Here is a 27101-nt window from a genome sequence, read left to right on the forward strand (position 1 = left end):
TTTAATCTCCAAAGTGTGAGCCCTGCTATATCACTCACATTTGAAGATTGGGCCCATGGCATTTGTCACTTGTTAGGGTAATTAATCCAAGCGAGGAATGAAAAGATTGCAACTCCGTGTGTTTTATACCTCCCTCCCTGAAAGGAAAGTCAATGAAAGTTCACACAGCCCTTGTGACTGATAGCTAGAAACACTGTAGTCTGTGTTTCTGGGAGCATGTGTTTAGTGATACATTAATGAAACATCTAAGAATCAACAGAACTCATTTACTAAACACTCTCTGGCGGAAAACAAAACGGTTCTGGGCTTTTTGTCCCAACAGTTCCTTTGGATTTTTGGCTCATATATCAACTTGTCCCACTTCCTCTGTGCACATCAAGGGAAAACTGTCTCTTTAAGGCCTCCTGGCATTTCTCTTTGTAAAAAGAAAAGGAGGACTTGTGGCACCTTAGAGACTAACCAATTTATTTGAGCATAAGCTTTCGTGAGCTACACTTCCGATGAAGTGAGCTGTAGCTCACGAAAGCTTATGCTCAAATAAATTCCTTAGTCTCTAAGGTGCCACAAGTCCTCCTTTTCTTTTTGCGAATAGAGACTAACACGGCTGTTACTCTGAAACCTCTCTTTGTAAAATCACCCTTGCTTTCTCAGTCAAGCGTTCTCCTTCAGTAAGGAGTGAGCATTAACAGGAGAAAGGAAAGTCAGATCTATTCCTGTGTGAGCTGAAATATGTAGACTCTTATTTACTAATGCCAGATTAGCACTCAGTACACAACCTGATGGGAGGAGGGGTGGGTATTTCCCTGCCACGGCATATTTAGCTTTGAAACTGTTGGTGCGCTACAATTTTAACTCTCCAGGATTCTGCAGTCTGCGGAGACAGGCAGCCATTTTGCACTCAGCACAGTGCAGACTCTCAGAGAGGAGACAAACGCACACTGTGTTCTTTCATGGAGATTTTACTTTTGTTCTCCCTAGGGGGGTTTCGTCTCTTAATCTGGCCTCATAGCCAGGTGGTTGAGCCTGATACAGCCTCGGCTAACAGAGTCAGAGGCCCATGCTTTTGGAACTAGGGTTCTACCACCAGGAGAGGGGGACAGAGCACCATGCTGAGTTCTCATAGATATTAAGGTCAGAAGGGACCATTATGATCATCTAGTCTGAACTCCTGCACAATGCAGGCCACAGAATCTCACCCACCCACTCCTGCAAGAAACCTCTCACCTATGTCTGAGCTACTGAAGTCCTCAAATCATGGTTTAAAGTCTTCAAGGTGCAGAGAATCCTCCAGCAAGTGACCCATGCCCCATGCTACAGAGGAAGGCGAAAAACCCCCAGGGCCTCTGCCAATCTTCCCTGGAGGAAAATTCCTTCCTGACCGCAAATATGGCAATCAGCTGAAACCCTGAGCATGTGGGCAAGATTCACCAGCCAGATACCCAGGAAAGAATTCTCTGTAGTAACTCAGATCCCACCCCATCTAAGATCCCATCACAGGCCATTGAGTCTATTTACCATGAATAGTTAGAGATCAATTAATTGCCAAAATCATGTTATCCCATCATACCATCTCCTCTATAAACTTATCGAGTTTAATCTTGAAGCCAGATAGGTCTTTTGCCCCCACTGCTTCCCTTGGAAGGCTATTCCACAACTTCACTCCTCTGATGGTTAGAAACCTTCATCTAATTTCAAGTCTAAACTTCTGGATGGCCAGTTTATATCCATTTGTTCTTGTGTCCACATTGGTACTGAGCTTAAATAATTCCTCTCCCTCTCTGGTATTTATCCCTCTGCTATATTTATAGAGAACAATCATATCTCCCCTCAACCTTCTTTTGGTTAGGCTAAACAAGCCAAGCTCCTTGAGTCTCCTTTCATAAGACAGGTTTTCCATTCCTCGGATCATCCTAGTAGCCCTTCTCTGTACCTATTCAAGTTTGAATTCATTCTTCTTAAACATGGGAGACCAGAACTGCACACAATATTCCACATGAGGTCTCACCAGTGCCTTGTATAATACCTCCTTATCTCTACTGGAAATAACTCACCTGATGCATCCCAAGACCGCATTAGCTTTTCTCATGGCCGTATCACATTGGCGGCTCATAGTCATCCTGTGGTCAACCAATACTCCAAGGTCCTTCTCCTTCTCCGTTACTTCCAATTGATGCATCCCCAGCTTATAACTAGAATTCTTGTTATTAATCCCTAAATGCATGACCTTACGCTTCTCACTATTAAATTTCATCCTATTACTATTACTCCAGTTTACAAGGTCATCCAGATCCTCCTGTATGATATCCCGGTTCTTCTCTAAATTGGCAATACCTCCCAGCTTTGTATCATCCGCAAACTTTATTAGCACACTCCCACTTTTTGTGCGGAGGTCAGTAATAAAAAAATTAAATAAGATTGGTCCCAAAACCGATCCCTGAGGAACTCCACTGGTAACCTCCCTCCAGTCTGACAGTTCACCTTTCAGTATGACCTGCTGTAGTTTCCCTTTTAACCAATTCCTTATCCACCTTTCAATTTTCATATTGATCCCCATCTTTTCCAATTTAACTAATAATTCCCCATGTGGCACCGTATCAAAAGCCTTACCGAAATCTAGGTAAATTAGATCCACTGCATTTCCTTTGTCTAAAAAATCTGTTACTTTCTCAAAGAAGGAGATCAGGTTGGTTTGGCATGATCTACCTTTTGTAAAACCATGTTGTATTTTGTCCCATTTACCATTGACTTCAATGTCCTTAACTACTTTCTTCTTCAAAATTTTTTCCAAGACCTTGCATACTACAGATGTCAAACTAACAGGCCTGTAGTTACCCGGATCACTTTTTTTTCTTTTCTTAAAAATAGGAATTATGTTAGCAATTCTCCAGTCATATGGTACAACCCCTGAGTTTACAGATTCATTAAAAATTCTTACTAATGGGCTTGCGATTTCATGTGCCAATTCCTTTAATATTCTTGGATGAAGATTATCTGGGGCCCCCCGATTTAGTCCCATTAAGCTGTTCAAGTTTTGCTTCTACCTCAGATATGGTAATATCTACCTCCATATCCTCATTCTCATTTGTCATGCTACCATTATCCCTAAGATCCTCATTAGCTTTATTAAAGACTGAGGCAAAGTATTTGTTTAGATATTGGGCCATGCCTAGATTATCCTTAACCTCCACTCCATCCTCAGTGTTCAGCGGTCCCACTTCTTTCTTTCTTTCTTTTCTTCTTATTTATATGGCTATAGAACCTTTTACTGTTGGTTTGAATTCCCTTTTCAAGGTCCAACTCTACTTGACTTTTAGCCTGTCTCACTTTATCTCCACATGTTCTGATCTCAATAAGGTAGCTTTCCTTGCTGATCCCTCCCATCTTCCACTCCCTGTATGCTTTTTCTTTTTCTTAATCACCTCTCTGAGATGCTTGCTCATCCAGCTTGCTCTACAACTCCTGCCTATGAATTTTTTCCCCTTTCTTGGGATGCAGGCTTCCGATAGCTTCTGCAGCTTTGACTTGAAGTAATCCCAGGCCTCCTCTGCCTTTAGATCCACAAGTTCTTCAGTCCAATCCACTTCTCTAACTAATTTCCTTAATTTTTGAAAGTCAGCCCTTTTGAAATGAAAAACCCTAGTCACAGATTTATTTTTTTGTCCTTCCGTTCAATTTGAACTGAATTAGCTCATGATCACTTGAACCAAGGTTGTCCCCTACAACCATTTCTTCTATGAAGCCCTCACTACTCACCAAAACCAAATCTAAAATGGCATCCCCTCTAGTCAATTCGGCAACTACTTGATGAAGGAATCCATCAGCTATCGCATCTAGGAAAATCTGAGCCCTATTATTATTACTAGCACTCGTCCTCCAGTGTATATCTGGGAAGTTAAAGTCTCCCATGATCATGCAATTTCCATTAGTATTTACTTCATTAAAAACATTAAAGAAGGCTCTATCCATATCGAAATTAGATCCCGGCAGTCTATAGCACACCCTGAGTACTATCACAGGGGAGGCTCTCGTAGTTTTCTTCCCCAATGTGATTTTTGCCAAGACGGACTCTGTCTTATCCATTCCATTGCTTCTTCTTTACATTCTACCTCATCCTTGATATACAATGCTACTCCACCACCTTTACCTTTATTTCTGTCTTTCCTAAACAGCACATACCCTTCAATATCTGTCGTCCAGTCAAGACTACTATTCCACCATGTTTCTGTTATCTCTATAATATCTGGTTTCACTTTCTGCACAAGTAGCTCTAGTTCCTCCATTTTGTTACCTAGGCTCCTTGCATTGGTGTATAAACATCTTAATTTTTGCTGTTTGGCCTCGCTCACATTCTTTACCCAATTAGGCATGGACATTCTACAGCCAGTATGACCTATTAGACTGGTATCCACATTGCCCTTCCTCCTTATGTCCATTCTCCCACCCACGGTTGTATCTTTTCTTACTTTGTTTTCTTCCCTCTCAATGCTAAAATCCAGCTTGGAGATTACCTGGACATCTCCCAAACATCTCCCCCAAATTCCTAGTTTAAAGCTCTCTTAATCAGTTGTGCCAGCCTCCATTCTAGAAGTCTATTTCCTTCCCTACTCAGATGAAGTCCATCCCGAGAGAACGGTCCTCTGTCCATGAATGCCTCTCAGTGGCCGTACATCCCAAAGCCCTCCTTATAGCACCACTGCCTGAGCCATCTGTTGATAGTCATAATCTTGTCACACCTTTGTTGCCCTTCTCTAGGAACAGGCAGAATCCCACTGAAGATCACCTGGCAGGCATTGTCCAGAAATGGGCTTAAGTAAAACAACCCCACAATCATATTTTGAAGCTGCCCAGAGTTTGGGAGCATTATGTTGCAGAGTTTTGGCTCATCCCATTATGGATGTAGAGGGGAAGCTCAACATTTGGATCCCAATCTGGATTCCAAAATACCGATTCTTCCTTCCCTACCAAGTTTAGGCTGTTCAAATCTGGGGCAGTAGCTTCTAGTGTTATCAAAACATTTCTAGGGATCAGATCTCCCCCAATTGTCCTCTATCCCAGGCTTTATGTCCTTTCTGCAAAGGACTCAGTTCAAACACCACATCCTTAGAAGAGAAATGTCAGGGAGAACACAGAATCCACCACTCAAGCAAAGGTAAAGCACCTGAGAAGACAGTTCAGCTACCAAGGTCTGTATTGTGGGCTGTTTGCTTAGTTGCTATCAATAGACATGGTATTATGTTGTGTTTACTAATCAGTTTGAATGTCTGTATATTTCAGGGAGGATTAGTCTTTCAGCCAGACCAAATGCAGGTAAAAGAACCCATAGGGCAAAGTGCACAATCCTTGTAAATATGCTGACTTTCTTACTGATATTTCATTCATTTATACTCACAGACCAGTCCTGCTCTCATTAAAGACAATGGCAAAATTCCTACTGACTTTAATGGTGCAGGATCAATGCCTTAATTTTGCTATGTATTTGGTGAAACTGAGTCCTCTGGCCTTAAAACTCCCCCTAGTGCTTAGGGGATTTCCTACCGTACTAGGTGAATTCTTTTGACTAATGGTGAGTTCCTGGAAAACAAGGGACTTCAGAGGGAATTCCTAGAATCATAGGAACATAGGGCTTGAAGGGACCTCAAGAGGCCACCTAGTCCAGCGTTCTGCTCTGAGGCAAGACCAAATGATTATGCTGCAGCCCTGTTATGCTGACATAATATGGGTGAGCTCAGAGGGATTTGCTCGCCGGTGCAGAGATGGCACAGCCAGCTTCATCCCACCACCACCCCAGGAATTTCCAATGCAGGAAATGTGTCAAGGGCATGTCAATGTGAGCTGGGGTTGGGGGCTTGGGGGAGAGTGCAGCCACGGCATTTCTCTTCCCTGACTATTCTCTGTCATCATAATGGTTCCTCAGGGTCTTTGCAGCCAGGGTACAAATGAGGGTGGGCCTCCAAGCTGCTCCAACATTCACTGATGGTGGAACCAACCCCTGCATAGAAGAGGCACCAGCCACCTCTCCTTTCTCCTGATCCCTGGGCTGTGCTCAGCAACACAGGCAGGGAAGGTGGAATTTTAAGGCTCCAGGACTGTGCAGTGTAATCAGTGTTGATTACAGCACTTGTGTGCTCTCTAGGGGTGGCTGAACTGCTTCAGAGAAATTCAAAGTCATCTCTTCCCTGCAGTCTTCACTCAGAATTCAAGCTGAACGTTCCTTGATGTTTGCTCCCCCAGCCATTATTCATTTCCCTGTATTTCCACTGCTTATAGGCAGCACGCACACGGATGTCCCAGGAGAAAAGCTGCTCCCATGAGACTTCGGAGCAGACTGGAAACAGTCTGTGTTGGAAATCACACAAAAAAAGTCTGTTCTCATGAGATTTTTAACCCTATAATGAAGACCCAAGATTTGTGCATCATTGTTGATTAAACATCAGAGTTGTTGGGTTGATTCCCTAATCAGAGCTCTGAACCTGTTGAAATTCTCCCATCTCTGTTATTAAGGCATTTCTTTGTGCACTTTAAAAATGTAGTGCCTCAGTTTCCCAATCAGTAATACTGGGCTCGTAATACTTATTCACCTCCTAGGCGTGTTGTAAGGATGAATATATTCATGTCTGTGAACCTTAAATGGAAGAAGTTATTGAAGGGCAAAGTACGATTATATTTTTAAGGGAGGTTTTGAGTGTTTGTTTGTGTCATTCCTATAATGGAATTATTTCTGCTTTATGGGTTTAATTACAGGAAATCACTTCGTATTGTCTAATCTCTCCCATTCATTGGTGCTGCAGGTCTTGAACCCACTCCTGATTCTGATCTTCATCCCAGTTTTTGACTTTGGGCTTTACCCCCTGATCAAAATGTGCAGAATTAATTTCACGTAAGTATTAGCGGCAGTGCGTTCTGCCACATTTTCATTCCTTTGCAGCTTCCCCCCCCCCACCCAGAAACATATGTTTATACGAGATCAAGTGGACAAGACACCTAAGCTTCCATTCATTCCGCATCCTATTCTTGCTTCTAACTTAGCCTTCTGTCCTGCATTGGTCAACATCACCAAGCTAACACATAGTTCCTGGATGTTACAGAGGGAAAAGAGCAATTAGGTCAGCTCTTCCAGTTCCGCACCAGGGGGTTGTTCCCTACTAAGGGTGCAGGATTGTTCCCAACTGAGCGTTCAGTAGGGCTTTGTCTAATCCAGTGTAAATGTCTCATGAAACAAGGATTCCTCAAGCCTCAGCAGAGTGTCCCAGGCGCTAGCAGATCTTGTTGACCATGAATTTTCCCCAGCAGTCAGTCTCATCACTCCCTTTCTTAATTTTATCCCACAGCTCCTCATTGCACCCTCTTGTACTACTCTAAATATTTGACCTCCTGTTTTAGGGCCTGATGGAGGCTTTCCCCACTTTGGCCCCTCTGGGGAGGAAGGGAGCGAAACTTATGGGCAGTCCTTGCTCTCAGGAGTCTTCCATTGACTTTGGTGGCCCTTGGATCAGGTCCTCAGAGAGCAAGTTGCTTGTGTGACCAGAGCTGGAAGGCGCAGTGAGGACAAGAAGCTGTGCCCTCTTCCAGAGTGGAGTCACGGCCACACTCCCCCATGAGCCCTTCAGAGAGCTAGGAAGCGTTTTACTCTCCTGAGACATGGTGCCCTCTGGAGCACACACTGGAGCAGCGCTTCACCACCACGCCTCAAAGGGCCTTACGCTGGCAGAGCTGATCGGACATCTACCCACATTATAACCAGTTCTTCGTCCATTCCACTCATGAGCCCTAAATTCACATACAGATTAAAAGCTCTGCCACACAGCAGGGACCAGAGAAAGCTCCATGCTCCAGACCCTGCTCCATCTTAGCATTATATTGTATCTAAAAAGAATCCTCTAAAAATAATTCTGATTTAAACTCAGTCTCTTTCCTTCCCCAAGACACAGGTGCTGACAAATCAATTCCCTGTCTTACACTCACATCTGCTAGCACATACCCTGCGCTATGCAGGGTCCCCAAAAGACTCCATGGGGCTGCAGGGGTCTGGATTGCTAGAACCTAATGCAGGATCAGGGCCAAAAAGTGTTCATTTATTACAACAGCATAAAGAGTGAACAAGTGAGCTGTAGCTCATGAAAGCTTATGCTCAAATAAATTGGTTAGTCTCTAAGGCGCCACAAGTACTCCTTTTCTTTTTGCGGATACAGACTAACATGGCTGCTACTCTGAAACCAAGTGTTTTTTGTTACACTTAACAGAGACAAGCTCAAACTTGAAAATTTGGCTTCATAGCTGGAGTTCCAACAGCCCAACATTCAGGAAATTTGGATCTGGGGCCATTTGCATTGTTTGGTTATGGATCTACATTTGGATTTTGAACAGCCTAAGCATCCAGAGTTGTTTTGGTCTAGTGCTAATTTAAATATTCAGCCTGGACCTGACTTCAGATCTCACTTGAACTGGTTCCACAACAGTATCACTCCTGTGACTCCAGGGGAATTACTCTTGGTTTACACAAAGTACAGTAAGCCTGGTCTGAATCAGACTCTAAATGTATTTGCATGAGAAATAACAGCACAGATAATGCAGATAGTTGGAAGTTTTGATGATGTGAACTAAATTTTTGTTCTTGAAGTCTGCAGCTAAATAGCCTGCTACCAGTTTTGTCTTTCCCCAAAAGGACCTGAAGATAGAACATTTGTGGTGTTTCCAAAATTACAAGTTAACATAACACCAGAATCTATTCCCACTAGAAGAGCTCGGAACAAGATAATATTAAACTTGCAAGCAAAGAGCTTTTTTCATGCCATATCAATTTTAATTGGCCTCAGTGCTAGACTTGTACTATATATTAGAATAGTTTGAAATTAAAAGATTGTCAATTTCAACAGCACATCATCCACAATGCCACTTGTTTGGACAGTTTAATACATGCCTTTGGAATATCTTTGACTCTGAGGGATGGTATTACACATTTTACATTACGCTTTTATTAATGAAATCTCTTCCATTCACTCTGCAGGCCTATTAGAAAAATGGCAACAGGTATGATCCTTGCAGGTCTGGCATTTGCAGCTGCAGCCATTGTAGACATCAAAGCAAGTGTAAGTACAGAGCAGTTGCACATGTGGAGATACATACAAATCCACATAGATACATAGCTTCCATTGGGCTATTTTACTAATGTCCATTGGATAATACTCCTTGTAACTATTGTACAGCTTGATCTCCTTCATTAACATATGCTTTACAATGAAACACACTATTACTTTTAATAATACTTATCACCTTGTCTGCTTCTCTCTCCTCCTAATCTTTGCCATTATGATGTGCCAATCATCTGTATTAGTTTATAGTATATAGTGCTTTCTATTGTCAATGTGCTTTACAAACATCTAATTAACACTAGTGGCTAATTCCAAATAGGTAGTGTTTCCTATCTTCTGTCTAATGTTTTATCCCGTCTGTGTTTAAGTAGGGATGGTTTGGTCCTTTCAGAAACATTAGGATTAGATTTGTTTGCACGGATAATTCTTTCAATAATAATGGGTTTGAATATATTCAGACTTATTTAGTTACAGTCATTTGTAATTGACAAGGTTGTCCTATTTTCTGGGTGTTTTCAAATAGCTTGCAATTTCTGTATGTTTGTCATACATGTTACTACTATATGTTGTTTCTAGGCATTCTAGGCATTCTGAGCATGGCAAGTACTTTGCAGACATAGGTTGATCTTTTCCTTTATAAAATATTAATAAGGAATTAATTTTTAAAACTTCCACTGAGACTGATAAAAGACCGAACCCCTCAAGATATATTTGACACAGAGTAATCCCTAACTTGCTATGGCCCATAGAGTTGGGCTTTTATTTACTGCTGCTCTCATGAAATCATTGGCAAATCACTCGCTGAAATGAGATTTTGTGGGTTCATTTCTTCTCCCCATTCTGTAGTCCTTTTCCAAGCAAAACTCTGTCACTGAAATCAATGAGAGTTCTGTCTGAGCATTGGTCCCAGTTTGTGGTTATTTCCCGGTGAGGCATTGCACCCTTGTGTGGAAAACAGACCCCATAAGCATTTTTGCCATTCAAATCTCTATCAAAGATACCTGATTTATAACATCAGACAAAAAAAATCAGAACCAACCAGGCATTACAGCAGCCTTTGCAGTCATCTAAAAGTAGGGTGTGCTGGTTAAAAACAGATGGTGCTGATTGGCTTTAGGTGTGCAAATAATGCAAGATGCTTCTGAAAAGCTCTTTCTAGCAAATTATTTCCAATAAGGATCTAAGTACATGTATGTTTTTGTTTGTTTCTCTCTCTCTATCAATAGATAAAGACATATATAAATAGCCCTTTCATATTGTGGTGTTGTATGTGTAATCTAGAAATATCTCCTATAGACATAGAGACACAGTGCTCAGCATGCCTGATTCTGCTCCCATTTGAAGTCAATGGGAATTATGCTTGTTGACTACAATGGGAACAGAGTTAGATTGATGCTGGGTGCTTTCGAAAACCCTACCTATGGACATCACTATCATTCTCTCTCTATCTAACATGATAATACACAATCCAATTAAACCTCTGCACTTCGGAAATGTACAGTGTGAAAATCAGCTTGGCTCCAACTATCCAGGAAAAGTATCCCAGCTACACATTGTCTCTGGTGTATTTGATGGAGGTGGGTGTGAAGATCACCTTTCCAAAGAATGGTAGATCAGGCAGTGAGGTTCCTACCAAGTAAGCTCTTCCTAAATCAGAGTTATGATCCTCTGTCTCACAGTGCAACTTGTCTAGAGGAGAGGATGTGGAACTGGTAACCTGGAACCACCATCACTGCAGAGAAGCAGAATACTACAGCTATGAGCTGAGTGGTATTAAGCAGCATAATAAAGGATACAACTAGCACTTAAAGCATTTTGTTTTAATCAGGAAACCATAGTGCCCCCGCCTGGTCCGAAAGAAAGTTTCATTCAGGTCCTGAATTTGGCAAATGACAGTATTCAAGTGACAATACCGGGCCAAGACTTATTTCAGCAACCCATTGCGGCTTTTCAGGTAAGAATATATTTTTGGGTTAAGGGCCTGATGCAAAGTCCATTGAAACCAAAGAGATTCTTTCCAGTGACGTCACTGGCCTTAGATGAAGCCCTTAGACAGTGGCAGTAGGAATGTAATGGCACCTCAAATAATATATGCAGCAAATATTAGCCCAAATTTGTATTCTTCTAAATGGAATACATCCTACATAGACATCCTAATGCACAGAAAGCTCAGGTGTCATCTCAGCAGGTGGGGCCCTGCAGCTCCCACATGAAAGAGGAAGCATTCCCATTCCCATATGTTTAGAGACTCAGAAAGCTGTTACCTTGCAGTCCCTGAGCCAGCCCTGCCTGGAAGGAGTGACACGGAGCCTTCTGGAGACAGAGCACTGTGTCTTCGGTGGCAAAATTTAAACAGAGATTTTTGAGTTGCATTTAAGCAGAAGATGAACAGATGGCTAACTGCATTCACCTATAACTAGGAATAAAGGATAATTGTCCCAGGATGAACACGTGCAGGAGAAAAAAAAACCCCACATTCAGTCTGCATCTCTCATTGCTTAGACGTAAATCAAATGTCACTGCTGGGATTTGGATTTTAGCTTTTAAATGTATTTACCTGGAAAGAATAAAAGAAAAGGAGGGGAGGGGGTTTATTTAAACTTGAACCTGGCAGCTTAGTTCTCTCTCCTTTCAGGATCCCAAGTACATTGTGTGCCAGCCTTGTTAGGTGTTCAGCATGGTAATGCATCGGCCACTGACTGTCCATACTTTTCTTTTGTAGCTATAGAGTTTGTTGAGTGGCGCAACAAGCCCAGGGGAAGATCTGTCCTGGAGTAGCAGCAAGCACAGATAGTATGCCCTGAGCAGCGGGTAGTCTTGAACTTGGAGGAGTCGCTCTGAGCTCTGGGTGGACTAGCATCAAGCACATAGGTCAACATAGGCCATTTATCAAGAAGGCTGGGATACTTTCAGCTAACCTTAACCCTTCCTCCCTGTTAATCTGTCTCTACAACTTTCCTGGAAGTCAGAATGGGATTGCAGGTCCCCAGGAAGAACCTGATCTTTTTTCTTATGAAGAAAATATGTAACAGAGCCTGTTTTCTTTTTGCAGGACCCAGCTGAGTATTCAAAATTAACGTTGGATGGAGCACAACAAAACTTTCGTTTTGATCTGCAATTCCAAGGATCAGTTTTTACTTTTAACCACACGGTGCAGGAAAAATCAGTATACAGCTTAATTGTCTGCAAGTCAGAGGGAATCCTATCAAGCCACTTAGTAAGTGAAGACTGAAGTGTAAATACAGTATTCATTGAATGGCTGAGATGGGGTAATGGGTTCATTAATTCATTCACTCAGTTGCAGAGTCTGTCTGATTGCTCTCAGATGCTGTAAACTTGACTTCTCAGTTAGCAGCATTGAATCTGGACTCAGTTCTGCTGGTGGTCAATGAACTAGCCGCTTTTATGGCATCCGAGTTGCTGGGCACTGTTTAAACTGGTGTATGCTGCAGTGAGAGAGCAGAATAGTGCCTGCCAGGCAGCAGAGCCGCAGAAGATAGGGAAGCTGAGCGTCTGAGCTGCTTTACAGCAATGACGTTAAAAAGAGACTCTGGGGCCCGGCATAGAATGAAAACATCAGTAGAATGTTTGTCAGTTTAGTTATTACACGTCTTTAATAAAAGCGCACAGAAGGCCCATTCGTTTTACTGAACAGGACAAACGATTACACTAGCTTCTCTCTGCGCCGGCAGCAGAGCCCGCTTGGTGTGCTGGAATTGTTGCAATGGCCTTGGAGATGTATATTGGACACTATGGGCCAGATTCTGATCACCTATATGAAGCCAAAGAAACTCTATTGAAGCAAATTGAGAGTCTCCGGATTTGACCTCGTGGTAAATGTGATTGGACTCTGGCCTCGGGTTGAAACCCGCTTCCTCCTGGGAGTCCTCAGCCTTGTCGCTCCGTGTTGCCAGCCCCACGCGTTCGAAAATTGTGCATTAGAATGCTCAAAATCACAAGATTGGCTTAAATATCAGGAGATTATAAAGAAAAAGTCAGTTTGCATCTGAAGTTCATTCTCTTGGTCTTTCTGGGTTTTGGAGCCTTTAGGCTGCATTCAGGTCCTGTTCTCAGCTTTTCTCCACAAACATGAGGACTAGAAACTCACTTGAAAAAAAAAACACCCAAACATGCAATTCTCATGAGATCTCTTGATTCCGGAAGCTGGGGCTTTAAGAAAAAACATTAGCTACTACAAGGCTCGTGATAAAATCACAAGAGTTGGCAGCACAAAACTCTGTCATCTTCTCCCTTAAAAGAACGAAGTAGTACTATGTTGGACATGTGCTCGGAAGAGCTTCGAGAGCAGCTCTGAACATGCCAGGATTCAGTGCTCCTCAGCATCGCCTGTAAATTTTAGGGCCAGCTTGGCACCTTTGCAGCAAGCCCTACTCTGCCTTGGGGCCTGAGTTACCCAGGACAGCCACAAATTCAAGAGAAACATGGGAGGAGCCGGGCAAGGCTGACTGTGAGATTGAGCTCATCACCTAGGCAGCATCAGCTGACAGGGCTGCTATGCAGCCTCATTTGGAATTTATACCGGCCCCCTACCCCAGAGGTAGAAGCCAGGGGTCAGGGTTTGCACTCAGAGAGAGGCACCCCTCCATCCAGTTCACCAGCCTAGGAATAGAGGTGCAAATTTCACACTTCTGAGCTGTATCTGACCCTTTATTTTTCTAAAGCCTGGGGTCCAAATGATATTCTCATTTACACTGCAGGCAATGCGCCAGCTTTCTCACTGGCTAAATTCTATGATGTCAGTGGAACTGGGCTGCTGGCACTGAGAGCAGGACATATCTCACCGTCGTTAGGGACTGCTGGGTTTGCCCATTGCTGACACAGGTCTGTGGGGCTTTGCTCGTGAGAGCCAGCCTGGAGAAGCTTTCTGTGATGTTCTCCCATCTTTGGAGCCCCTGAACTGTAGATAAAGAAATTAACAGGTCTAGGGTGCATTGATTACAGCCAATAATAATTTAACTGGTCTGCCCCACTAAAAGGCGATGTTATTTCCCATGTATCCACCATTTAAATAAATGCTGCTGTTATTTATTATACATGTGTTTATTATCCGTTATGACTGCTTGTTTATTATGTATAGAGAAGCATACAGCACCAGAAACATGATAGACATTTTATAGGCATGTCAGAAGACAAGGTCCTTGCCCTGAGAAACTCAGCCTAATCTAGAGAAAGAGTGTGTGTGTTGGTGGTGGGGAATGTAAAACGTTTGCACTATTTTGAGAGAAACCCATATTCTGATCACCTTGTGTATGGTACGGGCCACATCCTTGGCTGGTGTAAATTGGCATAGCTCCATTGACTTCAATGGCCACGGAACATCAATGGAGCGATGCTGGCTGAGGATCTGTCCCTATGATTTTATTACCCATTTGGGTAGGGACCGTGTTTTCCTCTGTCTTTCCCAGCCCTGAACACCCAGTTCACCTTCCTCAAATAAAGAGGAAGTATAATTAATTAATATATCTATAATCTATAAATCTATAATTAATCTTAGAATTGCTGCTATGATTCTCATCGCCAGGGTGTATTTGCATGACCTCCATATGTCCCCTTTGGGGGTCCTATCAAGGAGCTGCATAAAGTGATCAAAAAATGATGATTAAATGAAGAGTCACAACAATGATTTGAGGGCTGGAGAAAATGCCTTATAGTGAGCGACTTAAAGAGCTCAACCTGTTCAGTGAATCCAAATGAAGATGAAGAGGTTTCTGGATTAGAGTGTATAAGCACCTTCACAGGGAGAAAACACTGGGGACGAATGGGCTCTTTCATCTAGTAAAGAAAGGCATAACAAGAACCAATGGCAAGAAATTAAAGCCGGACAAATATGAATTAGAAATAAGGCACAGACTTTTACCAGTGGGGGTGATTAGCCATTGGGAGGAAACTACCAAGGGAAGTGGTGGGTTCTCCATCTCTTGATATCTTCAAATCAAGACTGGACGCCTTTTTGGAAGATATGCTTGTGTCAAACATATGTTATTGGGCGCAATACAGGGGTAATCGGGTGAAATTCTGTGGTCTGTGTTACTCAGCAGGTCAGACTAGCTGATCTAATGGTCCCTTCTAGCCTTAAAATCTATGAATCCTGCCCCCATTGGAGTCAATGGGAATTTTGCCATTGAATTCAGTGGGGTCAGGATTTCATCACTAGGGCCTGAATCAAAGCCTATTGCAGATTCCCATTGACTTCAGTGGGCTTTGGATCAGGTTCCTAATTCCCCTGTTTTCTACATTTTCCCCTGCACCTCGTTTGAATGGCAACAATAGTAATTATTTATTTGATTTATTTCTAGATTGCAGACATGGCAACAAAACCAGCCAAGGGGCTGTCAGCTGTCAGGTGGGAATTGCTTTTGGTTTGTTTGTATGGTGCTGTCTAATGGGGTTTGGAGATAATGGAACTTGGATGCCCTTCTCAGCCAGGTTTCAGAGTAACAGCCGTGTTAGTCTGTATTCGCAAAAAGAAAAGGAGTACTTGTGGCACCTTAGAGACTAACCAATTTATCGGAGCATGAGCTTTCGTGAGCTACAGCTCACTTCTGAATCCAATCAATATTCCTGAGTGAAAGGAGGCTTCAGGTGTCAGCCGCTCTGGCTCAGTCCCTGGTGAGCTGTAAAATTCCCATCAAACTTGCCATGCAGAATCAGGTATTACTAGCAGTCACCTCCTAAGAAGTTCAGGATTGAGATGGGGGAAAAAATACAACAACTACCTTCTTGTCCCTTTGAAGGAGGAGGACACTATAGCCCTCTATTGCACCTGACCTGACAGCACCAGGGAGCAAGCAGGCTGGAAAACTGCACCAGCTAACTGGGCCTGTCACTGATGCTCTGGAAATTGCCCAACCCACGATGATCACTCATCCCAACCCAGCTCAGGACTGATTCTCCTCTCTCCTGCACCTTGTGCAGTCATTGACCCTTGCAGGCGTCTGTCTACCGCTACCAAACCAGAATTCTCCATTCCAAGTGATGGCAGAGTTTGACCTCCATGTTGCTCAGGTGTAAGGGATTATACAAGGTGTCAGGCAGCAGAGAATCAGGCCCCCAGGGATGGATTCAGTGCTGGTACCACTGCTAGGATGGCACTGAGGTTAATGAGAGGCAACCTGCACTTCCCCTACTCAGTTTTGCCCCCTGGCACATGGTTGACCTAACTTGCGCCCCGGCTTCAGTGCTGGAGTTGTACATAAGTGCTGTGTCACAGTTCAGGGCATTTCTTCTCAGTGATACAGCTAGGGCACCCACACTTGGCTGTTGCCTCTCTTGGGTGGAGACACGCCTCTCTCCCTTCTGACCGGCGTATTCCCAGGCCAGACAGTTGCCCTAGGATACTTCCTTGTTTTCTCTTCAGAGATGGATAGCAGCATAAGTGCTACAGATCTAAGTCACCACACAGCTCTTTCTAAGCCAGCCTTTGTTCCTAAGGTGAAACCAATACAGAGGAAACAAATTAAAAACCATGAAAGAACCCTACACGCAGGTTAATAAGCTTCCCAGAGTTCATCCGAACTCTCATGTGGGTTCTGGCAAGTGCAGTCTTTTCATACCTCGCCCAAGGGGCATCCTTGTGGTTAAAAGCTCATCAGAACTTCAGATCAGAACAAGCACATGGTCTTATGAGGCCCAAGAAGGTCAATTCCTCCCAATCCTCCCTTAAGGACTGGGGCCCTCCGGGGTATGGGGGCCTGGTCATGTGCTGGACCAGGAAGATGGCCCTGAGTCTATCTAAACCCTGGTTGGTCTCTGGAGAATCCAGTTTGAACGAGTATGTGCATTTCCCCCTGGTGTGGGGGAGGGACGGACATCAAAGGGTTGATAATGGAGAAAGTTCTTTAGCCTCCCCTCTCACTACTATAGCAGGTACATACAATGTCACAACAGCACATACACAGTTGCATTTTTAACACTGCATACCCCAAAGGTCTTAATCCAAATTAAATAAGGTTTAACTTAAATCTATAAGATCTGTTTAGTACATTACAGGATATTGACAATCTGTCACATTCTGATCTGCCCTGGCGGCACCCCCTTTCCTCCCACTTCCTTCCTCCCATCTCCAGAATGCCCAGCCCGAGGCCTGCCCCTTGTGCCCAGGCTGCTTTAGAAGCAGCACTGAGTACTGTAAAACTGTGTACTGATTTCAAACTCTGCAGTGTAAGTGCCTGTTGGAAGGAAGGTCTGAAGAAGAACCTCTCTGCTGAAGGCAAACGTTACTCATGGCAAGATATCTTAGTGCACAGCCCCAGTAGAGTATATCATTCATTGCCTTGTGGGTTAGCTGTATCTAGTAGCATTTTCATAACCACTGTGCGGGAGTGTCAGTCATGACTGAACATCACAGGAAGACATGCTTAGAAGAGCTGATCAGGAAGTTTTTTATTTTCCTGGGGAAAATTCTGACAGTTTTCATTGAGATTTTTTTTCTTCAAAATGTTTGGGGTTTTCACTGAAAACATTATTTGGTTTAATTCATTTGCCAAAAAAACCAAACAGTTTAATTTTTTTCCAGTTTTTGATAACTGAAAACTGAACAATTTCAACTGTTTGGGCAAACATTTTTGCCTTTACTGAAACTTTTTTCCTGACCACCTACATTTTTTTCAGTTTTTGGCAACTGACACAACGTCGTTTTTTCAACAAACAATCCAAAATACTGTGTCGAAAAGACATTTCTATGGAAACGTCCATGTAGATGAAAAAGCCATTTTTTGTTTTAAAAAAATTATAACCAGTGCTTAGGCCTGATCTGCACTTACACGTTTTGCTGAAATAGCCATGTCTGTTAGGAGCGTGAAAAAAAGTCACACCCATGACCAACATCAAAATGCAAGCAAAAACACTAGTGTAAACACAGTTATACTGGCCAAAAAGTCCTTTTGCTGGTATAACTTATTTCAGTCGGAATTGGTATAAGCTATCCCGGCAAATGCACTGCCAATATGAACTGCATGTCAACTTGCCAGAACAGCTACACTGGTAAACCCTTTCTAGTGCAGATAAGGCCTAGTTTCCTTGGAAGAGGTCAAATCTTCTCTTGGAGCGGCCCTGCCAGTCAGTCCATGAAAGTGTCTCAGCAGAGGTTGCCTGCAAGTTCTAACAGTCAGCTTACCGGAGAGAAAGGGGGTGCAGTGGCAGTCAACTCTGGGGAAAACAAGGGGTTAAATTATATGAGGGTGGGAACCAGTAATCATAGAATGAATAGGTGGGCAACAGCCCAGGCTTAAATGTTGGCATCTGGCAGGCCAAAACAATTAAAAGGTGTGACAAAGTTCTTCCTCTGCCTTGGTGGGTCCTGCGCTTATTGGCAGATTTGCTCGCCTCAGAGGTTCATGGCAGCCCTCAGTTTGGCCACTTTCGTGGCTCAGATCTGCTGTTCACTCAGTTAGCCTCTTCACTGGCCAGCATGGGGGAAAGGAAGAAGAACAATCCCCGCAGTCTCTGCTGATCCACCTAGTGGATCGGGAAACAGGCCAGAGACCTTCCCCTCTGGTGGAACCCACAGTCCAGGTCAACTCCTCAGGTATCAAGTAGGGAGTTGGAGGGATGGGGGGAACCAGGGCCCGCCCTCTACTCCGGGTTCCAGCCCAGGGCCCTGTGGTTTGCAGCTGTCTACAGTGGCTCCTGTAACAGCTGCATGACAGCTACAACTCCCTGGGCTACTTCCCCATGGCCTCCTCCCAACACCTTTATTCTCACCGCAGGACCTTCCTCCTGATGTCTGATAATGCTTGTACTTCTCAGTCTTGCAGTAGTACTCCTTCTCACTCTCAGCTTCCTGTGCCTCTTGCTCCCAGCTCCTCGCACACACCACAAACTGAAGTGAGCTCCTTTTTAAACCCAGGTGCCCTGATTAGCCTTCCTTAATTGATTCTAGCAGCTTCTTGATTGGCTGCAGGTGTTCTAATCAGCCTGTCTGTCTTAATTGTTTCCAGAAAGTTTCTGATTGTTCTGGAACCTTCCCTGTTACCTTACCCAGGGAAAAGGGACCTATTTACCCTGGGGCTAATATATCTGCCTTCTATCACTCTCCTATAGGCATCTGGCCTGACCCTGTCACAAAGGTATAAAGCGCATTAGGAGAGATTGAGTGGCTCATGTTAAATATCTGGTGCTGTATTTCTCCAGATTCATATGACACCATAATAAAATATGGCTTCCTTGCAGGTTCATTAATGCTTTGGACCAAGATGTCAACATCACCATGGACAAAGACCAGATCATCAGTGTTGATAAGAACTACAGTGTTGCAAATTACACAATGTTAAAGAGAGGAAAGTAAGATTCCTTAACTTGGCTAACGTCTACATCTGAAGTTCATTCCCTCCTCAGACTAGGTGGGGCTTCTCTTGGGCTGATACGAAGGTCCTTTAGCACTATCTCCCAGTTTGCTCACTACATTTGTAAAAGCAGACACGTCGGCCAAGTGGAGAGCAGAACAAGAGCCTTGTCCCATTCATATAGACTTGGAGGGAAGCAGTGTTGTTACTCCATGGGGTGTCCAGCAGATGAAGGTCCCTTTGTGTGATCTGTAGCCAGATTAATTCAGCATCCGGGCAATGCCAAGACTTGCTCTTTCTTCAAGGCTGTTACTGCTTGTGATATATGATTAGGATACAGTGAAGGGGGGCAAATTCTGAAATCCATAATCTGGACTTCCATTACCAGAGTAAAGACATAGCAGTTTGGCCCAGTATCTTATTTTAGCTAGGGGAATTGTAGGGATGGTTATCTGTTAAACAGGAGGATGAGAGAGCCCTGCACGGTGCCCCTGCCAGACCAATGATAACAAGCATGATTCTCTGTGAGGCTCAAGCTATAATCAGCACTGAGTTCTCGGCACCATAGCCATTCATATTCTACACCACATAATGCTGGAGCTTGGGTGGGAGATGCCATGCTGGTATTTCACCCCATCTCAGCTGGGCTTTAGGTTTGGCAGCACTGCCTGAACTGAATACGCTGGTATTTCTAAGGTGCCCATTACTCTAACACCTGTTCGGTTCAAAAAAAGTTTGCACAACTTCCCCCTTCCTAAGCACCTCTGCCCAAGAGCTTTATTGCCGAAATTAGGGAGACTCAGCCGCCACGCTGGTGACTGTGTCCAGCCCCTGTGCATCTGAATGGAAATCTCACTTGCCTTCAGGGGTGTTCTTCTTGCTGTGGACAAGTCCTGTTCTTTTGAAAGCAAATGGTTAACTAGATTGTGGCGGTGGAGAGCTCATTTTCTTAAGAGAGCTGAAGACTCTATGGGCCCTTCTGAATTGTCTGGTCCACACACCTTGAAGGAGCGGGATTTAATTTGGAAGAAAAATAAACTTAGGAAATAAGGAGATCAGTGCCAGATGGAAGCAGAAATCATTTAAAAACTGTGAGGAATTTAATGTACCATAAGCTGAATTTAACCAATACTCACAAAGTAGTCCTAAAAGGAAGGAAACTCAAAGCAATAGGAAAAACTCTAGAGCAGCCCATGGAGATTTATATGACTACAACTGTAGGCTATTCAATCCCCCAACTCCACTTCAGGAGTATTTTTAATGGCTGTGTTCTGTGCTCTGTGTCTACGAAACTAACCAGGAAATACTGTACTTTGTCCTTGTATCAAGATACAATGTACAATGCAATACCGAAGCTGAGGAATTCAGCCTGGACCTAGGCCTGCTTGACTTTGGAGCATCGTACACCATTGTTATAACTAACGTAAGTTACCCTTTTATTTTAACATGTTGTTTCCATTCTGCATTCAGCCCCTATCTGTCAGTGCTCTAGCTCTTCCACTGGCAACTGCTAACTATTCCTTTGCCCTGGCCATCTAAAGGCATGATTTACATGTGGGTCAATGGGAGTTTAAGGAAGATTTTTGGTACCATGTGAATTAATGCAGCCTGCAGCCATCCCACCACAAGCTGTCATCTTATCAGATCTTTCAAGTTAAACAAGGGGTAAGGTCTGGCCAGTACATTGGATGGGAATCCTCCAAAGAAAACCATGTGACCCATGAATTGCTCTTGGCAGTTTCACTAAGCAACACTGTTTGCGCTGAGTTAATACTACCCAGCATGTACTAGGGGGCACTGTGCTGCTGGAGACACCATCTTTTGGATGAGACATTCTGGTCTTGTCTATGTGTGATCACTGAAATACTGTCCTAATGGAAATCGCTTGCCCACATCACTTTGCAGAAACATTCTACCATGTCCCCAGACCTAACCTACCAAATTTTAGGCCACTATGACATGTCTTATGGATTTGAGATGGGGGCAGGGTGCAAAACTGTGAGTAAGGTTGGAAAGACCTTTCTCTGTCCTTCCAGTCCTCAGCAGGGGTCTATGTAGTAAATTTGGGCTGTAAGGAAAGCCTTTTTACTTGGCTGGTTGAGTAATGCAAAGGAAGAGTTTCATGAATAAACCACCCCTTGCTGGGGTTTGAGCACCCCCTGAGCCATGCAGATCCTTTTGACCGATTGCCCCTGCTCAGATCTTCCGTTCTGTTCTGGTTGGCAAAGGCTAAGTATATAAATGTGATCAGATCAGTTACTATTTAAGCCTTTCCAGCACACAGCCATACAGATAAACCAGACCTGACAGGACACACTGCTCAACTGTTCTCTCTGTCTCTGACCACAATCTTGTGATTCGGCTAGCAAAGTGCCGTTAGCTACTCCCTGGTAATAAAGTCTCTCTATTGGGTAATTAATAGGATATGTCCATGTCTGGAAAGCCCAATGATCTAAGGAAAAAACTTCAACCACAAAATAACCAGCCACTGCTAGAATGGGGCATAGAATCCTAGAGGGAATAGACATACACTGTCATCTTTATGAACAGGGATTTATGTAGCTAACCCATAAATGCTATCAGGAGTCACACTCACCAAGTCCTTGAGAATATACTCTTAAATCTGTCTCTGAATTCCAAGCATTCCAAACTTTATGCATTAATCTTTGATATGCCAAGTGCCTCCTATCTGCATTTGCCACAATAAATAACAGCATCATTTGCATGGTATCTTTTTGCTCAGATAACTGTTACAATTTTGGTTACCTTAACAACCTTGCTCCAGTTCTGCAAATCAGCAACTGGCTCTTGGCCTACTTATTTATCCTCTGCGAAGGGATACTTTTCTTATCTCTGCAACTCATGTAATCAGTAGTGTGATTAAGTAAAAGTCATTTTATAGTGTAAATAATCACGTTGGAATGAGCTAACTCAGATATATGCATAATGCTGCCCTCTACTGGATGGAATCAGGACTGCTCAACTTCAGCTATGTATCATAGGCCCTGACAGCTAATGGTGTTTCTCCTTTATTTTAAATGGTAGAGGTCTGTGCTTTGGAGGCACGAGAATTTGGATTTTATTCCTATTGTCAGTGCTGTGCAGAAGAGTAACATCTGTGTAGTCCTAAGTGGACACAGATTCATTATGATATATTGGGCCAGATCATCAGCCGTCTAAACTGGTGCAGCTGGATTGACTTGAATGGAGCAACACCGGTTAGCACTAGTTAGACCCAGCCCACTATTTTTAGGGTAGATGTTGCTCTTCCTGGATGGAGGATACTGAACTTAAATTAGTCTTACTGTGCAGGGGCACCTTCCCCCCCCCCCCGACCCCCCCAATTTGGTGGAGAGGAAACTCATGAGCATTTCTGGGCTTGTTCAGCACGAATGAGGCGCACCTATAAAGCTAGCTCTGCCTGCAGGGTAAGGGAGGGGGGGAGTTTAAAAAAGGAAAACCTGCCACAGGAAGGGGGTGCTGAACAGTCAGAGACTACTGACCACAGAGAGAGATCAGCCAAGAGGAACACAGGTGCAGGTGTCACCGTCCCTGGAACTGCATGGACCAGCTGTAGAGCAGAATGCCCCAAGAGGAGTGGCTGGAGGTAGAGTTTAATTAAAGGCAGGAGACCTGCTGAAAGCCCAAGCCCAAAGGGCTGATTTGTGAAAGACTGCCTAAGAGACAGGCCACCTGTATCTTCCTTTTTGTTTCATCTGGATTCCCATCTCATAAGGAAAAGAGAACATAAGAACATAAAAACGGCTATACTGGATCAGACCAAAGGTCCATATAGCCCAGTATCCTATCTTCCGACAGTGGCCAGTGCCAGGTGCCCCAGAGGGAATGAACAGAACCGGTAATAATCTAGTGATCCTTCCCCTGAGAAAAGGACCTTTTTTCGTGTTTGTTTGTTTTGCTTAGAGAACCCCTTATATTCTATGAATGGGGGTAGGGGGAACATAAACAAATTGAAGTGAGGGCTGGTGGGGACTCAGGGAGCCCTTAACCATTTTTAAAATGTGTATTTGGGGGATTTCTTATCTGGCAAAAAAGATTGCACCCCTTTGCACACAAAGACCAATTGTTTCCAACAAGCCTATAGCACAGAAGAACAGAAATCAACATGACTATTTTTTGTTTACTTCCTAATTTTGGCCCTCCATCAGTAAGGGGCCACTAACGCAAAGTCCAGGCACTGTAAACAAATGCATTTCTTGACCTACAATATTAACACCACCCCCTTAAATTACTAAAAATGCAAGAGTTTCCCAAACCCTTTCCTTTTTTTTGCTCTTTCCTTACTTTTTTTGGAGCATTTCTTTCAGCTTGGACATTGAAAATCAAGGATGTTCATTTCACTTTTGTTTATCCCCACAGTGGTTGGCCAATATTGTACCAGTGCATAAAAATAACAAACTCGCTCCAAGAGTTTCAGCAGCTCTTCAAGTAAATGGGTATTGAGGGAAGCCACAGGCAGCTGGAGAGATGGCCAGTCATGACCATCTCTTCACCTCTGGGCAAATTTTTTTTTCTGTTGCCTGAGTGGCCATTTCTCTCCAGGCACAGTTCAGTTCTAATTATTACTATGAATTGTACAGCACCCAGATCCACTGTGATGGGTGCCATATAAATAAATGAACGACACACCATGTATGGCATGTTAGCACAATTGAACTGTAAGATGTAAATCACTAGGGACGCTGTCTCCATCTGACTTTCATCAACCTCCAGTTATTTTAAGGGGTTAGTGACATTTCTTTTGGGTCTAGAATCATAGAATATCAGGGTTGGAAGGGACCTCAGGAGGTCATCTAGTCCAATCCCCTGCTCAAAACAGGACCAATCCCCAACTAAATAATCCCAGCCAGGGCTTTGTCAAAAACCCTTAAAAACCTCTAAGGAAGGAGATTCCACCACCTCCCTAGGTAACCCATTCCAGTGCCTCACCACCCTCTGAGTGCAAAAGTTTTTCCTAATATCCAACCTAAACCTCCCCCATTGCAACTTGAGACCATTACTCCTTGTCCTGTCATCTGCTACCACTGAGAAGAATAGATCCATCCTCTTTAGAACCCTTCTCCCCCCTTTTAGCCTTCTAAAATACACTCTCTTGATTTGCCTCCCTTTAGTGCATCTTCTGCTCATTTATGTTCTACATAATATCCTACCTGAAAGCAGAGTTTGCTGTTGATTGCTGTTGACTTTAAGTCAGTGTAGCCCAGTGTTTTCTACCACTCAAATCTTTCTCTCTCTAAATTTGAGCAGATTTTCCTGAAATCTAGGAAAACAAAATAAAAGCGCTGTAAATGAATTTACAATAAACCGTCTGGGTCTGTCTGGCAGAGGTTTAGAACAATAATCCTCTCTTGGATCTGTGCAATAGATTGGGATTCCTCCTGACTTACCCAGAATTTTGCTAGTAGAGAAGAAGAGCACAGTTCAGATTCACCTAGAGAATTCAAGGGCAGGATTTTGCTTCAATCTTTAAAGGAAAACCCGTTTTTGGTTAATTCTGCATGTAAGCCAATGTAATATAGATCTCAACAGCGAATCAACATGACTTTTTATTTTCCCACTTAGACTTCTGGTAACCCTGTTGAAGCACGGAAGATGGAAGATATCCTGGCCAACAGTATCCATATTGCTTGGCAATTGCCACAGTACCTGTTAATATCAGCCGGGGAAGTGATGTTCTCCATTACGGGACTAGCGTTCTCTTATTCTCAGGTGTTGTACTTGGGATTGATGGCTTGTAGTTTAGAATCCATGAGTCTTGACTCCTTTTTTTCTCTATTCCTGCCTCTGCCACTGACTTGTAACAAGGCTTTGAGCATGACAGTGGTAACATCTCTGTGCTTCAGCTTACACTGGGGATAGCGATGCGTCTATCTCACAGAAGGGGTGTGAAGCTAAATTCAGTCAAGCGTTGAAAGTGCCTTGAGACCCCTGGATGAAGGATGCTTTAGGAGGGCAAAATATTACTGGGTTGCAGTTATAAGAAACTGGGGATTGTGAGGCAGACTTGGGGAAATGGTTAACGTAGATGGTCCAGATTCTGCTCTAAACTATACTCAGGCAACCTCCCGTCAAGTCAGGACTGAAACAACAAGCAGAATTTGGGCCAGTCACTTTTTAAGGGGAAGGACCCAAATGCCAAAGCATCAGTTTCCCCCAAGATGATTTTCTTCTTCACATTTTTTGTGCATATTTTATAGAGACAGCAACCAAAATATAACATGAATGACTCTGTTCACTGCGGGTGCAAGTTGGTGCAGCTCTACTGACTGCAGTTGACACCAGCAGATAATTTGACCTGTTATCTAGAGGTCAAATGAGCCCTTGCTGCTACTCATGTGTAGGCCCATTGCATTTACAGCTGTGCACGCTCCCTGCAGTTATTGAGGTTACACGGGTGTAATGGAAGGGAGATTTGGGCTCTAAAAGCTTACTTTTTAACTCTTTCCTGTCTTTTCAGTTTGATTCTCACTAGAGAAATGGGGGTGGTCCTTGGATGTATAAATAGTGGAATACTGAGTAGGAATAAGAAGATATACTTATATAGCCTCTGTGTACAGCATTGGGGTCCAGTTTTAGTGTCCCCACATTAAAAAGGATGTTGTAAATTTTAAGAGGGTTCAAGAAAGAGCTACAAGAACACTTGCCTTGCAATGAGAGACTAAAGGAGCTTAGACAAGCTTAGCAAAGAGAAGGCCAGAGGCGACTTGAACATGGTCTATCGGTGCTTATATGGAGAGAAGGTATCTAGCAGACAAAGGCATAACAAGATCTAGTCACCTGGAAGTCGAAGTTAGACAAAGTTATACTGGGACTATGGTACGCATTTTTAACCGTGAAGATAATTAACCATTGGGACAGTTTACGAAGGGATGTGGTAAATTCTCCATCAGTTGGGAGACTTTCAGTCACGATGGGGTGTCTTTTGGCTCTGACTCAACCACAAGGTATTGGGCTAGAGCGGTTGAATTGATAGGGTTGAATTCTATGGCCTGTGCTGTGCAGGGGGTCAGCCTAGATGATCATTTCTGGCCTTAAAATGTATGAATCTATGGGGCTTGTAGCCACGGGGCTAGAGGGGGCACAGGCCTGTCCCAGACATGTCTGCTTTATCCCGACACACCCCATCCTGGACCCACTTTACACACATCCTGGAAAGCCCCTGTGCTCATGATCCAGGCACTGGTTGGGACCAGGGGTGTGCTCTGCTTGGAGGAATGGGGAACAATTACCCTTTGGTAATCACCTTGCACCCATGGGCCTGGCAGAAAATGGCCATGGTAGAGAGGAAAATTCCTCCAACCTCAGTCCTGTCTCTGTCTGTAGAACACCCACCCCTCCACATACCTGTAACCCGGGAAATAACAGGGAAGGAAAGCAGCTGAACACGAAAACAAAGGGAAACCCACTTATCAGGTCTCTGGGTTGTTCTTTTCAGGCTCCCATCAGCATGAAATCAGTGCTTCAGGCAGGCTGGCTGCTCACCGTGGCCTTTGGAAACGTCATTGTGCTCATTGTTGCCCAAGCAGCGCTGCTGGAACAGGTATGGCTTTGAATATGACTGGCCACGTTCGAATCGGGGTCAGGACATTGGCAGAATCCCAAGACCAGGTCTCCGCTAGCAAAGCATTTGGTAGATTTAGGGCCCAATTGCTTTCTTCCCAAGCACGCAGCCGCCCCACTGGCCGCA

At 43.7% G+C, this 27101-nt stretch overlaps 1 protein-coding gene across 1 annotated transcript in view; it reads left to right on the forward strand.

Annotated features, from left to right (window-relative positions):
• The window catches only part of SLC15A2 (solute carrier family 15 member 2), a 60599-nt gene that overhangs the window by 32423 nt on the left and 1075 nt on the right, over positions 1–27101 (forward strand). Inside the window, 10 exon segments of the mRNA XM_077830100.1 lie at positions 5275–5307; positions 6789–6877; positions 9005–9086; positions 10918–11043; positions 12142–12306; positions 15407–15453; positions 19281–19391; positions 20723–20816; positions 24977–25123; positions 26850–26954. Coding sequence (XP_077686226.1) covers positions 5275–5307; positions 6789–6877; positions 9005–9086; positions 10918–11043; positions 12142–12306; positions 15407–15453; positions 19281–19391; positions 20723–20816; positions 24977–25123; positions 26850–26954 — 999 coding nt within the window.

This window comes from Eretmochelys imbricata, chromosome 11 (genome assembly GCF_965152235.1).
Source record: "Eretmochelys imbricata isolate rEreImb1 chromosome 11, rEreImb1.hap1, whole genome shotgun sequence".
Classification (NCBI taxonomy): Eukaryota; Metazoa; Chordata; order Testudines; family Cheloniidae; genus Eretmochelys; species Eretmochelys imbricata.